General features: G+C 42.4%; 1 protein-coding gene and 1 long non-coding RNA gene across 9 annotated transcripts in view; one reads left to right on the plus strand and one right to left on the minus strand.

The window, feature by feature from the left end:
- The window catches only part of LOC140632526 (uncharacterized), a 37,631-nt gene extending 36,075 nt beyond the window's left edge, over window positions 1–1,556 (plus strand). Inside the window, exon 3 of the long non-coding RNA XR_012030131.1 lies at window positions 597–1,556. This is a non-coding gene — a long non-coding RNA (uncharacterized lncRNA). The remainder of the gene's footprint in view (window positions 1–596) is intronic.
- The window catches only part of HSPB3 (heat shock protein family B (small) member 3), a 135,793-nt gene that overhangs the window by 26,808 nt on the left and 93,008 nt on the right, over window positions 1–15,977 (minus strand). The window contains exons 1-2 of one of the 8 annotated variants that reach the window (XM_072824628.1): window positions 4,791–4,869; window positions 3,262–4,156 (exon numbers count right to left, since the gene is read on the minus strand). The exons of 5 other annotated variants lie outside the window; for them this stretch is intronic. In XM_072824628.1, coding sequence (XP_072680729.1) covers window positions 3,394–3,846 — 453 coding nt within the window. In that variant the 5' untranslated portion in view covers window positions 3,847–4,156; window positions 4,791–4,869 and the 3' untranslated portion in view covers window positions 3,262–3,393. Of the gene's footprint in view, window positions 1–3,261; window positions 4,165–4,790; window positions 4,870–15,977 lie in introns of those variants that run through there. 2 more of the 8 variants (XM_072824627.1, XM_072824626.1) reach the window with 2 other exon arrangements.

The raw sequence follows: 15,977 nt of genomic DNA on the forward strand, positions 1-15,977 counted from the left end.
CAGGAATGTTGGGTATTTTCCTCTTGTCCCCAGGAGTCACTCTTCATGTTTTTTTCCACCCTGCCCCCCACTGTGGGAGGCTGTGGATCGGTATCAACAAGGTGTCCATGCCCTCGGGCTACCACTTAAGTCTGGCAAGGGGGTTGCCCTGGGAGGAGATTAGAGGGATAAAGTATTTATTCTCCTGGCACCACTAAGGCGTCACCTGGGGCTGTCACAAGAAAGTCACAGCTGGTGGACTCCTCCATCTGACTTGCTTGATTTCTGAGACTTGCTTCATCCTCTCATCTCTTTGGACCTAGGGAACCAGAACAGCTCCACACTGCTACCTTCAGGTTATAGACTATCTCTTGCAGCAGTTCTTCACCCTGCCCACTCCTTTGGAATGTCTCTCTTTATAAATAAACTATTCCAATTTGAATTTTTCTAATTTTGACATTGCTATCTGTTTCCTGCTGGGACCAGTAGTGAAAAGGAATGGTTAAATTATACCATGGTTATCTGTGTTGGAAGAGTGCATAGCCATTACAAATCTTAATGTTTGGTAATAAAAGCAAGTGATGTTCCCCCCCCCCCCTTTTTTTTAATCACTTAAGAAGTCAAGCAGTCAGAGCTCTGGAGAGAAACAGAATCCCATCACCTGAAAAGGGCTTTAATGAAGGGACCATTTATGACAAAGCCAAGTCAAAGGAATCGATAAAGGATGGTGAAGCACCAGGGACAAAAAAGGATAGAAAACATCACCACCCCAACTGCTGACAGGACAAAAGGAAGAAACCATCAGAACACCCGAGCCCAGTACAAGTAGGAGCTCTAGAGGAGGGGCCACCTCTCCAGAGGTGTAGTCCTGGAGGGACACAGGCCTGCCAGCGCCTCGTCTACAGCAGGTTGACAGAAGGAAATGCCCTGACCTTTCTCCCCTCCTGCCCACCAGTGTTCTCTCTCCAATCTCTGGTCTCCCCTCGGCATTCCCATAGTCAGAATCCAGTGGGAAACTAGAATGATGTCAGCCCAGGGGGGTCAGCCTGCTTGGGCTCAGAGTTGGGCTGACAAGGGCGAAGCATGGGTTTGGGTTGGCACGAAGTGAGGCAGACAATGGACAGTAACCAGTACTATTGGCCTATCAAACTCTGATGCAAATATTATCCTAATTTCATGAAAAGTGATACATGTTTTTATATGTAAGGGAAGACTGGACTAGAAGTTTAAAGTAGCAACCTCATAGTAATAAAAGAATAATAAATTTTTTTTAAATTTTTTATAGTGTTTTGTATATTTTCCAAACCAAAAAATGGTTGTGTAATACTTTAAATTTTATCTCAGAAAAAAATGCTAATTGGATGATGTGGCTACTTTAGTGTTTATTTTTAAAGGAAAAGTTTCTATCAGTGGCTCCCCATGGTAACAATTTTACTTCCTGGGGAGCCTGGGTGGCTCAGTCCACCTTCTGCTCTGGTCATGAGGCTCAGGTCCTGATCTCGGGGTCCTGGGCTCTCCCTGCATTGGTCTCCCTGCTCCATGGGGAGTCTGTCCCTCTGCCCCACCCCCGACCCCACCCCGGGCATGCACGCTCACTCTCTCTCTCTCAAATAAATAAATAAAATATTTTTTAATTTATGAGAGAGAGCACAAACAGGGGGAGAGGCAGAGAGAGAAGCAGACTCCCTGCTGAGCAGGGAACCCAAGGAGGGGGCTGGATCCCAGGACCCTGAAATCATTACCTGAGCTGAAGGCAGATGCTTCACCGACTGAACCACCCAGGCACCCCAATAAATAAAATCTTTAAAAAACAATTTTACTTCTTGAATTTTCCCAGAAGTAGGATCTCATCTAAAGTAGGATTCAGGCCAAATGAGAGGGATTTTTCTGCTTATTGATTGGTTTCTCAAAGTACTACTTTGTTTTCACACCATCCTGACAATCACTGGGAAAGAGAATAATGTGGGACAAATGATATCCCCGCTCTAAATGTAATCCCATTAATTATGATAATAATTATGATAATTAATTATGATAATGTAGCAAAGCTGGTCTGTTATATTCACTTTTTCAAACAAAATTTCTCAGTTAGATACACAAACTTCAGTGTATAAGCATTAACACAGAGCTTCAAAATCCTTTCAATTGTAATTATATGTAAACAAATCTCTCCGATCACATTTGCTTTCAAAACTACTTCCAGAACTGTTTGATTTCTTTTTCTATTGCTTCATGTCTCTTGCATTTTCACCCGAACGACAAGCACTGTGAAGGAGCACAGGGGTGTCATCAGTGGCCTGCGTCCACCCTGGTTCTTTCCAGCCCCTTCTATTCCTAGCACTGTGCACAGCAGCACACGTGGGGTGTGGGTTAAAGCGGCTACTTCCTCCCAAGAAATATTTAGCATGTACAGAATGAGATAGCAAATCTGTGGAATGTCACAGACCAGCTGCTGATGGCAGTATTCCTAAAGCAACTTCTTAACCTCCACCAATGTCTCAGCCCATCTCAGCCCCCGTGCAAGCTCTGGCCTGGAAACCTCTACTACCTGCCAGGCTATTTAAAGCTAAGGATTATGCAGAGAGAGCAGATGCGGTACATTTTGCTGTCTCCTGAAATCTAAAATTTTAAGTAGCATCAAAGAACATAGATTAAAATTCTTCCAGTTCAGTAATTACACTTTTAAAAGTGGTCTCCTAAACTTAATACAAACTTATAAGAATCTGAGTCAACATATATCTTTGTAATATTGCAGAAATAGCCACAGAACATATGCTGTTGTCAAAAATAGATTCAAATAAGACTCAGTTCAGCTTTTTAAAAATGAGGTACATATTTAGAGCCTTTTAAAAATAAAATTTATATCTGAAAATTCCAATATTATGTTTAAGGCAGTAACAGCTGTGATGAATCATAAATATATTTCAGGCCCGATTTCTAAGTACTATAATTTGACCTTTGGAATTTACAAATTCCACTTTAATTAAAATTCATTGAAAACAAAAGCTTGTCAAGTGAAGGGAATCACAACATTTTTTAGCAATATAAGAAGTTTTCATAAAATGGATGAGAAATTCGTATGGCTCTTTTGCCATCAATTATTACAAATGCAGTTTCTGTGGCATTTTTGGAGTAATGAAGAAACAGTTCTGAGTCTTTACTAGTATCCAAGTCATCTCTTAAACTGTCAATGTTTCAGGTGTAAGAATAATATTGCTTTGAGCTATAAGAACATTTAACAATTTTCCTCTTTGAGTAAGAATAACAAACACAACCTCAACATACCAGGAACTATGTCTCTATTTTTAATCTTCATAAAAATCATCTCAAATATGATTAATACAAATATTCCTGTGGTACCATTGGCTGAGCTATAATCTTCCTCCTGCCGTCTGAACAGGGATTGGTAAGATTTCACTTAGTCCCAGCTGGATCCTTTACTTCCACCACCAGAATTCCATCGTGACAGAGGATGGCAGACAAATCTTTGGTTTCAATGCCATCTGGCAGTTTATACTGTCGGGTGAAGCTTCTTGAGATAAAACCATGCTCATCCATTCTGGTTCCGTGCTGAGCCTTGATCAGCAGCCAGCCTTCGAAGGTCTGAATGATGATATCTTCGGGCAGGAACTGGACCACATCCAGCAGGATCTGGAAGCGGGATTTGCCTTCTTGGGTTGGCATCTCTGCCACCGAGTCCACCGGAGGAACCTGGGCTGCCCTGGCTCTTCTCAGGTCCACAGTGGTTGGCCCCGGCAGGGCGTATAAAGCATGATCCAACCTGCAGTCTTCCAAACCTCGAGCTTCAAACTCCTCCTCGTAGCGCACTGGGGTCTCTATGAGGTGTCTCAAGATGATTTTTGCCATGGTTGGAGGCAGAACCAGTATGGTAGAGCTTTCGTTCAGTCTATGTTCAGTCAGAGGCACACCGTCCCCTTGCCTACTGACTAGATTATCATTTGGAACAGCTATTCCTTGTAACCCTGCGCAGACGCAACTACTTAATTAGGCCTGAATCATACCACCACACACCCACTCTTGTCTTTTCACACACGCTGACAATGAACAGCTATTTATAGGGCATGGTTCAAAGTTGCATTTAGCACACAGCCCGCTCAGGCTGCCCAGGCAAGGATCATCCTTACATTCTCAGTTATCCTTGGCAAATGTGTCTGCTCTGCTTACCTCAAGAGAAAAAGAGAATTAGAATCAGAAACAGCATTTAAAAGAAATCTCTGAGTGAGTGTCTGTCATTGGGAACTGTGGTGATCTAAGGGACTGTGACTTCTTAGAACAGTCCAGAGATGTACACTCATCTTATTATATGAGCTAAGACTGCATTGGTCCTTGTCTCCAAGTACAAAGCTAGGGGGGATGAATGTAGTTATAATTGACTAGGAATTAAGACACACACACACACACACACACACACTCAAATCTCAGACCTTCAACCAACTCTCAACCCTCTGTCCTATACATTTTCTTTTCTTTCATCTTTTCATCATTTGTCCTTAAGGGACATCTGAGCCAAGCCATCTGAGTTTATTACATTTTGACTCATCAAAAATGAGATCAGATGACTAAATTAGATAATGATGTCAAACCTCAGGTAGGAGCTGAGGGGGCCATCGAATGGGGAACTTAGCAATGAAAATAAAGCCACAGGGGAGAGAGAAATGTTATAGCATTGAACTGTTTGATAGTAAAGCCCAGAAAACTAAGGATTAATCTAGTTGTAGCTTTGTTATTAAATCGGCAAAAATAAATGACACACAGTTTCTTAAGTATCACACCCTTTATATTCAACTTACATTGAAAAAAAACGAGACAATTCTATCCACTGCTGGAGAAGGATCTCTGAGACATGCTTAGTAAAAAGAAAAGTCCAGAACAGCATATAATATGCTACTATTTATGCTTTCTTGTCGGTAGGTATTTGTTTATATAAATAGAACCTCTCTGTAAGATATGTGGCCGGGAACAGTGGCTGCCTCCTGTGCTGGTGACAGTGATAGGGAGGCAGGGGCTGGGGGGAGACTGGCTCTTCACTATAAACACATTTGTGCTTTTTATTCCTACAGTGTGTAATGTTCAAGTACACAAGAAGTTTTAAAACATAAAAAACTTCCACTCCACGGGAGTTAGTATCTTCCAGACGGGTTGACTCAGGAATACCTTTCCTTAAAAACTACATCCATTTTCTTAGAATGAAAGAAAAATGTCTAAAAAATTAAACATCGGAGAACAGAAGGGAATGCTCTCCCTTAGCTCTTTTTTATTACTCTAAAAACCTCTGCCAACATTTTGGTGCATCCTTAAGAACATGCCTTAATACTGCTGTTTTGTTTAAGCTCAGCTTTTTCTTTTCTTTTCTTTTCTTTTTAAGACTTTATTTATTTGAAAGAGAGTGAATGAGAGAAGAAGCAGGGAGAGGGACAGAGGCAGAGGGAGAAGCAGACTCTCCACTGAGAGGGGAGGCTCCGGGATCATGACCTGAGCTGAAAGCACTTAACCGACTGAACCACCCAGGCACCCCCACACTCAGCTTTTTTGACCTGCGCTTTAGAAGTCGGTAACCCTGGAAGGAAAAATATACTCTTTTAGATAGTTTAATGTCCTCTGACTTATAAAATATTGAGAGGCGTTTTCATCAGTGCTGGTCTGAGGGGTAAGTCAAGAATAGAACTCACTGCCAGTGGCAGGAAATAGATAAGATACTAAAGATTTGGCTTTAAAATACTAGAAACAGTCAAGGCAAAGCTGAGAAGGTACAGAGGTTTTTCATATAACCCCTGCCCCCACACATGCATAACGTTCCCTGTGTCAACATCCCCCTCCGAAGGGCTACATTTGTCGCACGGCGTTGACTCTGCATTTGTTGCAATGCAATGACTCTGCATTGACATATCACGGTCACCCACAGTGCGCAGTGTACATTAGGGCTCGCTCACGGGCCTTCCATGGATTTGGAAACAGGTATAACGGCGCGCGTCCACTACTACGGCACCATACAGAGGAGCTTCACTGCCCTAATGATCTTGCGTGTTCTACCTGTTTACCCCTCCCTCCTCCAACCATGCTCTAAAACCGCTGTAAAAAATAAAGCCTATTTAAAAAACTAAAACTGGACAGCCCGGGTGGCTCAGCGGTTTAGTGCCACCTTCAGCCCAGGGTGTGATCCTGGAGAACCGGGATTGAGTTCCATGTCGGGCTCCCTGCATGGAGCCTGCTTCTCCCTCTGCCTGTGTCTCTCATGAATAAAATAAATAAAAAGTAATAAATAATAAAAAAATAAAGAATAAAAAAACTAAAACTGAAAACCTAAAAACTAAAATTGCTCTAAAAAATAAACACTTTTAAAAAACATACTGCAAAGATACTGTCAGGGTGGGCAGAGAGAAACGTATCTAGTAATCTTAGAGTTTCTTGGCTCCAGGGAGGGACCTCTAACATAGGCAAGGAGGGCCAGATGTGACAGGTGTTTCCGTGTGGGATTGTGTGTGTGAGTTGCTGGGGTTAGAAATGAGCATCCACGTCTCTGAAGCAACACCCGAGACTTCTCCCAACATTTCCCCAAAACTTCCCTTTGGCCCTGCCTGCCCCTGAACTGCCCTCCCCTCGTCCTCATCAACTACCTGGACCCTTTCTCCCTTTGGAGAATCTACCAGGCTTCCAAACTGTTCTTTCTGCCCCATCTCTTGTCCTACTGTCCATCCTTCGTGGATTTTTTTTTTAATAAACCCAGTATAATGCCATCAATGTATTTTCTCTTCCTTGTGATTTTCCTAGTAACATTTTCTTTTCTCTAGCTTACTTTAAGAATACAGTATAAGCATGTAACATGCAAAATATGTGTTCATCAACTGTTCATATTATGGGTAAGGCTTCCAGTCAACAGAGGGCTATTAGTAGTTAAGTTTGGGGAGAGTTGAAAGTTATACTTGGACTTTTGACTGTGCAGGGTATTCGTACCCCTAACCCCCCGCTGTTCAAGGGCCAGCAGTACTCAGTCCCTGCTCACCTCCTCACCACCTCTCCCCCTTGATCCTATGATTCAGCCTTGCTGTCTAGCCTTGAATACTACAAGCTGGTTTCTTCTTCAGGCTGCTGTGCCCAAGTCCCCTTTGCTTTGAAAACTCTACCCCCAGAATGTCCCAATGTTGCCCTTTCAGGCTTCAGGTCAAATGTCATCTCTTCAGGCAGGTCTTTCTGGCCATCCAGCAAGGTCCTCCACCTGTCATACCGTTATAGTATTGTATTTTCTCTTCATCACCATGACCAGTGTGGAAAGCCATCTTACTCATGACTTTATATTCCAGTTGGGGAAGGCAGACAATGGCAGTCTGGGGTCAGAAATGGACAGTTTACTGCTATATCCCCTAACACTTGTTAGGTGATATAAGACACCACCCCTAAGACACCACCTAGAAAGGGATAGGAAGAAAGACGTCAAACTGCTATAGGTTTTGTACTTCCTTTTTTAAAAGATTTTATTTATTTGTGAGAGACACTGAGAGAGAGGCAGAGACATAGGCAGAGGGAGAAGCAGGCTGCATGCAGGGATCCTGATGAGGGACTCGATCCCAAGACCCCAGGATCACAATCTGAGCATAAGGCAGATGGTCAACCACTGAGCCACCCAGGTGTCTTGATTTTGTACTTCTTATTTTAGTTGGTCCTTAATATCATTTGGCCATCCTTCTGTGCTCTTAGCTCAGCTTCTCCCATTTTTCCAAAGTGGATACTGTAGATGTCTTCTACTCCTCAGGCCTTCCCTTGCATCCTGGTCTCACTCTTCCGATTAAGTGACTTCCCCTGAGGCCTGGTACGTTCACACCCAAACATCTCAGAGGGAAAGAAGCTTCCTCTACCTCTTGATCCCTGCCTATGATTCCCTTGTTCCCTCTCTTCTCGTCTGGGGCTTTCATCTAGCCACTACCCCTTCCTGGGTGTTCTCTCAGTATCCCACTCTCCATCAGCCTAAAGTCAAGTGTGCCTCATCTTTTTAAAACAAGACCTCCTAGACTTTCTGTCACCTTCGAGCTAGTTATTCTCATCCCCTTACAGACTAGCTCTTTGGATTCGTAGCCTATGCTCAGTGGTCACTCTCCACACTGCTGCAGAATAACTTCTTCCCTACCACCAACTCCACCTTTGGTTAAAGTCAAAGTCAGCCTCATTGCTAAATCTATACTTTAACTTTATCTCCCTGCACCTAATGAGCCTTTGACATGAACTTCTCATCAGGAAAAAATGTGAACTGTTTTTTTCTTAGCTCTCTCAAGAGGACTAGCAGAGTTTTATTCTATTCTATGCATTCTCAGTGGGGACGACATCACCCACAAGGGGACAAAAATTGGACCTTATAGAGAAAAAAATGCATATAATTTAAGATTATGTAAAATCTTAGCTATTTGATAATGGTTTGAGGCTCTCCAAAGGGCTACAGGACCTAAACAAACACATAGTATATTTGTGGTATTAAAATTTCATGGGGGAGAGAGGGAGGAGCATTAGGTAAAAAAGTTCTTAAAAGACTCCTGGGGGTGAGGAAGAAAGATGCATGGTTCAATAATAAACAGGTGGGCAAGACTGCTCTAGTTGGCTTCATGAACTTCTCACCTGGACTCCCACGTACAGGGGCTTACTTGGGGGATTCCAGTAACAACTAGGCTTGGAGTCTGAGAAGCTTCTTTAGAAAGAGTGATCTCTCTCAGCCTGGATGAGATGGACAACTGAGCAGGGCAGATGAAGCTTTGAGCAGGGAAGGTAAAGGGGAACTTAAAGTATTCCCTGAGACAGAAGCGCATGCTGCAGGGCCTAGAGCCAGAACTCCGTGATTGCAGGACACAGAAGACTCCGTGTGGCTGCAGTGTGGACGACAAAGTACAAGGTGGGAACATGAGGCTGGAGAGGTGAGCAGGGACCAGATCGTGGAGAGCCTTGTGTATCACTTTTGTTGGGACAAAATAACATTATCAAAGCTGTCTGAATTTTTACCAGTCACTCTAGGAGTGAACTGGAAACCTGTTTTAAAGTAAACATTAGGGATCCCTGGGTGGTGCAGCGGTTTAGTGCCTGCCTTTGGCCCAGGGCAGGATCCTGGAAACCGGGGATCGAATCCCACGTCGAGCTCCCTGCATGGAGCCTGCTTCTCCCTCTGCCTGTGTCTCTGCCTCTCTCTCTCCCTCTCGCTCTGTGACTATCATGAATAAATAAATAAAATCTTTAAAAAAAATAATAAAAAATAAAAAAATAAAGTAAACATTATTATTTTTTTATCTCTTCACAATGAAGATTTTTGTGAAAGACTTTTGCTGAAGATTTTTGTTTTGTGTTTTGAAATTAAAGTTCAGGTTCTATTCTGGAATGTTGGAGTTACCTTCATGAAGACCCAAATCAGTGCTTTGTGGGTTTTTTGGGTTTTTTTTTTTTTTTTTTTTTTTTTTTTTACTTTTCTGACTAGACCCACAACAAGAACTATAGTTAGCATCCCCACCCAAGGAGCACACATGTGCACCTCCTAGGCACAAAACACTTAGGTTAGATACATGTGATCCACTTAGATGGTCTATTCAATTCCTTTGAGCTTAGCACTGAGCCTTGCAACTCACTAAGTTGATTTCACAACCCTCAAACTGGCCACAACCCACAGTTTGGAAAATAGTTAACTTTTTACGTTATTAAGCAAAGTAGTTTTTACCATCTTTGTGGGGTGAATTACTTCTCTCCAGAAAGACTGTGATGGTCTGAACTGGTTTTTCTTCTGTGGCTGAGGTAAGACATTCAGTAGGTAGGAAGCCAGAGGTGCAGCAAGGCCAAATGGCATGGCTTCTGTCAAACGTTGATGAGGTCAAGGAAGAGAAGAATAGGGGTGTAGATTTAGCAGCAAGGGTATCTTTGACTTAACTAGGGAGACTCAGAGGCAAGACAGGGGCAGAAGTTAAACTGCAATGAATATTGTATAAGACTACGATTTCAAGAAGCCAGGTGGGAGGAGATGGAAAGAATTCCCTAGAGGCTGACATGAGGTCTGAAAGGCTTGTTTTGTTTTAATTAGATGCTTTTAAGAAAATTGACCATTAGTCTGATGGAAAGGAGAGAACTGATCAGCACGGGTTTCTGAGGGACGCATGACTGATAGAGCCGAGAACTGGATGACCAATACCCTATTTTAAATATTTCTTTTAAAGAATTTTCCTTATGTCATCCTGAATAAGGTTTTGTTACACATTACAGTCTGGTATCAACTAGGCTTTGGGGGAATTAAGAAAAGGACTGTACGCATGGTTTGGGTAAACCAGAGTCAAGGGCCTCCGCTTCCCAGAGAAGCAGTTATGAAATCATAACAGACCATAGCAGCAGTCTGGGAGGAGATAAAGTGACAGCCAAGTTGCAACATGCACCCATGCCTACCGGGACCCCAAGATATTTGAAGGGAGATTTGATTGGACGTCACTGCAATCTTGCAGGCTGGAGTCAACTCTATAATGTTAGCCTTATGGCTATTAAGGATTATATTTTAGATAGGAGCCACAATAAACACAAATACATTTTAACAGGGTTTGAGAGACTGGAGAACACAGTCTTCCTAAGACATTGATTGGATCACTTGGTCCTTCCTCCAGCCAAGTAACTGCGGTGATCCTAGGCTATCTCATATGAAAACTGTTGCAGTTATACAATCTGTTCCTGACAATTCTGTCTAAACCAACATTATAGGATTTTCTCCATCATATGTTCCAAATTCTTTGGTCTGGGATTCAAGGCCTCCACCAATAGGACCAATAAAATAGGTAGAGAGTGTTGGTCTGGATAATCCCCATCCTCTAGACTAACTGCTCTGCTGTCCTCCAAACACACCTTCCCCCCCTCCATCCCTACCCCCATGCTATTTCTTTCAGCTGAGATGCTGTAATACTATAATAAGGGATGCTGAATAATGGCCCTCCAAAGATGTCCATGTCCTAATCCCTAGAATCTGTAAATATTCCCTCCCTTACTTGGTAAAGATGTTACAAATGTGATTAAATTAAGGGTGTTGATATGAGGAGATTATCCTGGGCCCCAGATGCCACCACAGGTGTCTTTATAAGAGAGAGGCAGAGGGAGATTTCACACACACACACACACACACACACACACACACACACACAGGAGAAGGCAGAGCACGGATAAGATGGAGCAGAGAGAGACTGCAGATGCTGGTCTTGGAGATTGAAGTTATGAGGTCACAAGCCAAGGAATCCCAGCAGCCACTAGATGCTGCAAGAGGCAAGGAACAATTCTCTCCCAGAGCCTCCAGAGGGAGGCAGCCCTGCTACTGAACTGCTGGCCTCCAGGACTGGGGGAGGACAAATACCTCTTGGTAAATGAGGCAGTTTGTGGTAATTTGTTACAACAGTCACAGGAAACTATATGGAAGCCCTCAACTTCATCTTACTGCTGATGCTCTGATGTCCTTCCTTTAAGGCTTCATACTCATTCTCCCTGGAGAGAGCCCATGTATCTTCAACTAAAAATAATTCTCCTGTACTTGCTGGGTATGAGGTTCACCTGGAGCCTTAGTTCTGAACTCCTTGATCTCATTTTACACATTATTAAGCTAGGTACTATGCTAGGAATCATGGGACATAGAGCAAGCATTCCAGAACTAGTGAAGGAGAAAAGCTTTGAAAGATTCTACTCACTCAATTGGTTCTAATGTGCTCATGACCCTTCAGGTCCGCAAGTCTGAAGAGTTCACTTATGTCTCCTGTTGAGAGTGTTCTCATCCTAGAATCAGGTTCATCTGGCACTGCTCAGGAATGGATGTGTTAAAGGCAGGAGTTCAGGTTCAGAATGAGCTCCTACTAAGTTTACTCTGCCTGCCCCAAGTCCACCTTGTTGCATTCACCAAGGCACCCACTCTCAGGCTCATCCTTGCTCCTGCTCCTTAATCCACTGTAACCAGAACAAATGACTCATCAACAGCCTTACCTCACTGTTGCAGTGAAGCCAAGCTCCCCAGACCCTGTGGCATGGCCACACAACTGGATATCTGCTTGCCCTCTTGAGCCTCCAGCCAGATTCCAAATCATAGCCTTTCCTATTTTTGGAGTTTGTCCAATTTGTAAAGCTGAACATTGGCCAAGATTTTCTCCTCTCTTTGCTTTCTTCCCTGCCAATTTCCACAGTCCTTCTTAAGGCCTGGATCCTGTTCTAATCTTAACCTGTGGCTGTGGCCAGGGTACCCCTCTAGAGCCCACCTGTTCTTTCTGTAGGCATGGATCCTAGTTTCTGTGCTCTCCACCTGCTAGCCAAGATCCTGCCAGACTGTCTGCCTTCTGAGTTAAAATAACACCTGGGATCACGGCCTGCCATGGAATGATAATCTATGACCATCACTCAAGCAGCTTTGCCCTTGGGCTTAGTGAAAGCTGCAGTGCAGCCAGTGAGAGCAGACAGGTAGCCTACCCACCCCACCTCATCCTCCTTTTCCTGACATTGATTTTCTGAGAACCAGTGGACCTTGATCTTGAACCAAGTGTCTGTATTTGGGCCCATCTCATCTCTTACAGATCTACTATTTCATGATGGTTAAGAACATGGATAAAGGATAAAGGTGTATCCTTTGGCATGTGACTTTACCTAAGTACATTGAAATCTCTTCATCTCTACAATGGATACAATAACAAAACATACCTCCCAGGGATATTGGGAAGATTGGATTTGATTCTGGCCATAAAGCATTTTCTCTATAAGGTATTGTGCTAACCGATCAATAAATAGAAGTGTTTCTAGTTGCCTCTCTAGATCAAAAGGCTGGACACTTGAAAAGTTATTTGTTGTATCAAAAACTTCAATCTTTTTTCTTTGCTAATCTTTAAAATCCTCATGAAAAAGCATATAAATCCAATTTTCTAGAGCATTACAGGTTACTGAAACCCAGGTGATATTTAAATAAAACTATAAACTCCTGGACACAGAAGAATGCTTTGGACTGTCACTGAGTGTTTGTTGCAAGATTTTTACCCCCAAAATAGGACATATACAAGCATCTGTCTTTGGCCTATATTAACATTCCCATTCGAAGAGATGATGTCTAAGATATCAGAAGCTCCTTTCAGTTGCTAGGCAAAAAACAAAAACAAAAACAAAAACAAAAACCCAAGGCATGACATATTAGCTTCAGACCTGAAAGAAGCAGAGATCTTCTCAGGATCTGTACTGAGCTATAAAACCAAATCCAGATGTGGTGTGACTTGGTGGTCTGAAAGTGAAGCCAGGAGGGGGGTTTCAGATTTTTTATGTGATAACTGCCCTCTGGTGGAAGAGACTAGAATTACACAGGTAAGAGGCAATAGTATCCGAAATTTTAAAGGACCAATTCTTAATCCTCTTGTCTTTGACTTCATATTCCAAATAAAAGTCCTCATACACTAAGCCCATTTCACAATTTAGTCTACCCTTGCAGCTCTTAGGTCATTCTTATTGGGAAGGGGTGCAGGATGAGGATTGGAAAATTTTTGAAGAATAAAGATTTAACCCTTGCTTTCCAATTGAAAACTTCCAAGCACAAACTATGCCGGTTCTACATAGATATACTGAAAGAGGGATCATCATAGTGTGAGGGAGGGAACAGTTTTTAGGGACATAAAGAATTATATTGAATCCTCACTCTGCCCTTTACTCTCTGCTTATTCTGGAGCAAGTCACAACATTTCTAAGGGTTATATTCTTCTTAGCCAGGAAAATGGGAAACATACATATACTTTTTAAGGTTGCTTTGAAGATTAGAAGAGATATCAAACACTTAGACTAGAACCCGACACATAGGAAGTATTCACTAAATGTTAGATATTATTGGTAACACACAGGAGGAATGAAACTCTTTGAGGGGAAAGCTGACCCATTTCACTCGGTAGCAGCTATTTTGCAAAGAATAGCATGTAGCATTTCCCATATTTTTTAAACATTAATCAAGGTCTTGGCAAATATAAGATGTTACTGGGTAACTATACAAGTCACTAATTTTGTGCAGACAGGGTTCAGACCAACTCAGACCCCAGGAGGAACGTACTAAAAGCTTCCCTGTCGTACCAGGACTGTCTTTATCAGCTATGATCAAATTATTTTTTTCCCCTTTTCCACAATTTGCTTTTAAGCCCTTTGGTGGAATTAATATTACTTTTTAGTTGCTGAGCTACTAAGCTTGAGAAACTCGAGGCTGCTTTTTTAACCTGAAGGCAATTCCCAGGGAATATTTACTATAGCTTGCTCACAAATGATTTTTGGGGGCTTGTGAGTGATTTCTTCTACAACATAGTTTAACTGAGAGGTCAGATAAGGATGTGAAGTTAAGGAAAACGCAGGATTCGAGATAGTAGGGCAGAGGGTGGCATGAAAAACCAGCAGTCAGGGGCAGAGATAGAAGCCAGGATCCTAACTAGCTTTGTAACCCCGGGCAGATCATTGTAACCTCCATGAACCTCATTTTCAGCTTGAAAAGAGAACAAGGAACTGGACTAAATTTATAAGGTCTCTTTCAAGTTAAAAAATTGAAGAAGAAAAGAAAAAGACTTAGGTATTATGCTGAATACATACAGCCTACTAGAGTGCAAAAAATTGCTAAGAACCAATTCCCAAGCTACTTTGTACCCTTGTGCTCTGGGAAACATTTGAATTATCTGTGTAAAATTGTCCTTAGTCTAGAGCTAGTTTGAGTAGGTTTCTGTTAGCCTTTAAAAAGCAAATATCTACTGGCAAAAGAGCTTTGAGGAATTTATTCTGGGGCTCAAGACCCTGATGAGTCCATGACTTGAAGAGTTAACTCTAAGAGAGAGTACTTCAGACACAATACAAGCTATTAGAGACATATTTTGGGGCAGACAGATCTTCTTGGGGTCCTCAAATTCGTAAACAATTTCCTGAGCCATCTTCCTGGCCTTGGTGGGAATTCTAGAGGAACATGCTTGACTAAGCTGTCTGTCCATATCGTTTGCAAAGCAGAGTGTAACCGAGATCTTAGATTTCATAGATAGAAAAAATAATTAAAACTTAAGGTGGTATACATTAGCTTATTGGTCACAGGAGGAACTAGAGAGAGCTCTAAGAAATTGGGAGTGTGGTTGTGTCGATGTGTGGAACCCATGCTTAGCCCTTGAATTGTTATATCCAGTGGGGATTAATGAAAAATTGTATTAGAAATTTACCACCTGCAACAATTTGTCAGTAATAATCAAAGGGCAGAACAAACCCCAATGGTTTCTTTCCTCCTGTAAGTGTCAGACAGGGGTCCTCACAGTGCACTGACTATTCTGATGATGTCTTTTTCTAAGTCCCAAAGTAAAATGCACCATCTCATGGCAAATTCATGGGCTTCGTAAACTGAAGGATGCAAAGTCTCCTTGAGTGCAGTGTTATGTCAGCACACTAGCACCGAGTAAACACTCAACTGTTCATTTCTTCTACAAAACATTAACTTTAACCATGTCACCATGTAGCACTGCAACAATCTAGCCATCTCTTAAGCACCTCCTTGTGATAACATCTTGGTAGTTACAGCACATGCTTTTATGAAATGCATTACATTCATTCCTCACAACACTGTGCAATATTTCTCCCAACTCCTGAAAAATGTAGACTTTTATACTCTACTGCCTTCAAGACCATGCCCCTAAAACCTGCCTTTACACATTCATCACCTGAATCTCCTTCTCCTTCCTACCCTTTCTGCAAACACACATATCCCACTTGACCTTTACCCACTGAAACATTTCCCCCATTTCAAAACACTGTTCCTAATTCAGGTTACTGCATTAGATGTGTCACCCAGGTTCCCAGCAGGAAATGGGTCATCTGCACACTGAGTAATTTAAGGGGAGTTCAAAAAATGGACCATACAGAGGTGGGCAGAACTGGGAGAAGCATAGAGATAATGTGATGCCCCTCAGGCTAGCAAGAGGAGGAAGTTATTACAGGTGTTAGGCCTGGAGAGGCCAAGGAGAAGAGGTAGC

The sequence above is a fragment of the Canis lupus genome, chromosome 4 (assembly GCF_048164855.1).
Source record: "Canis lupus baileyi chromosome 4, mCanLup2.hap1, whole genome shotgun sequence".
In the NCBI taxonomy this organism is placed as follows: domain Eukaryota; kingdom Metazoa; phylum Chordata; class Mammalia; order Carnivora; family Canidae; genus Canis; species Canis lupus.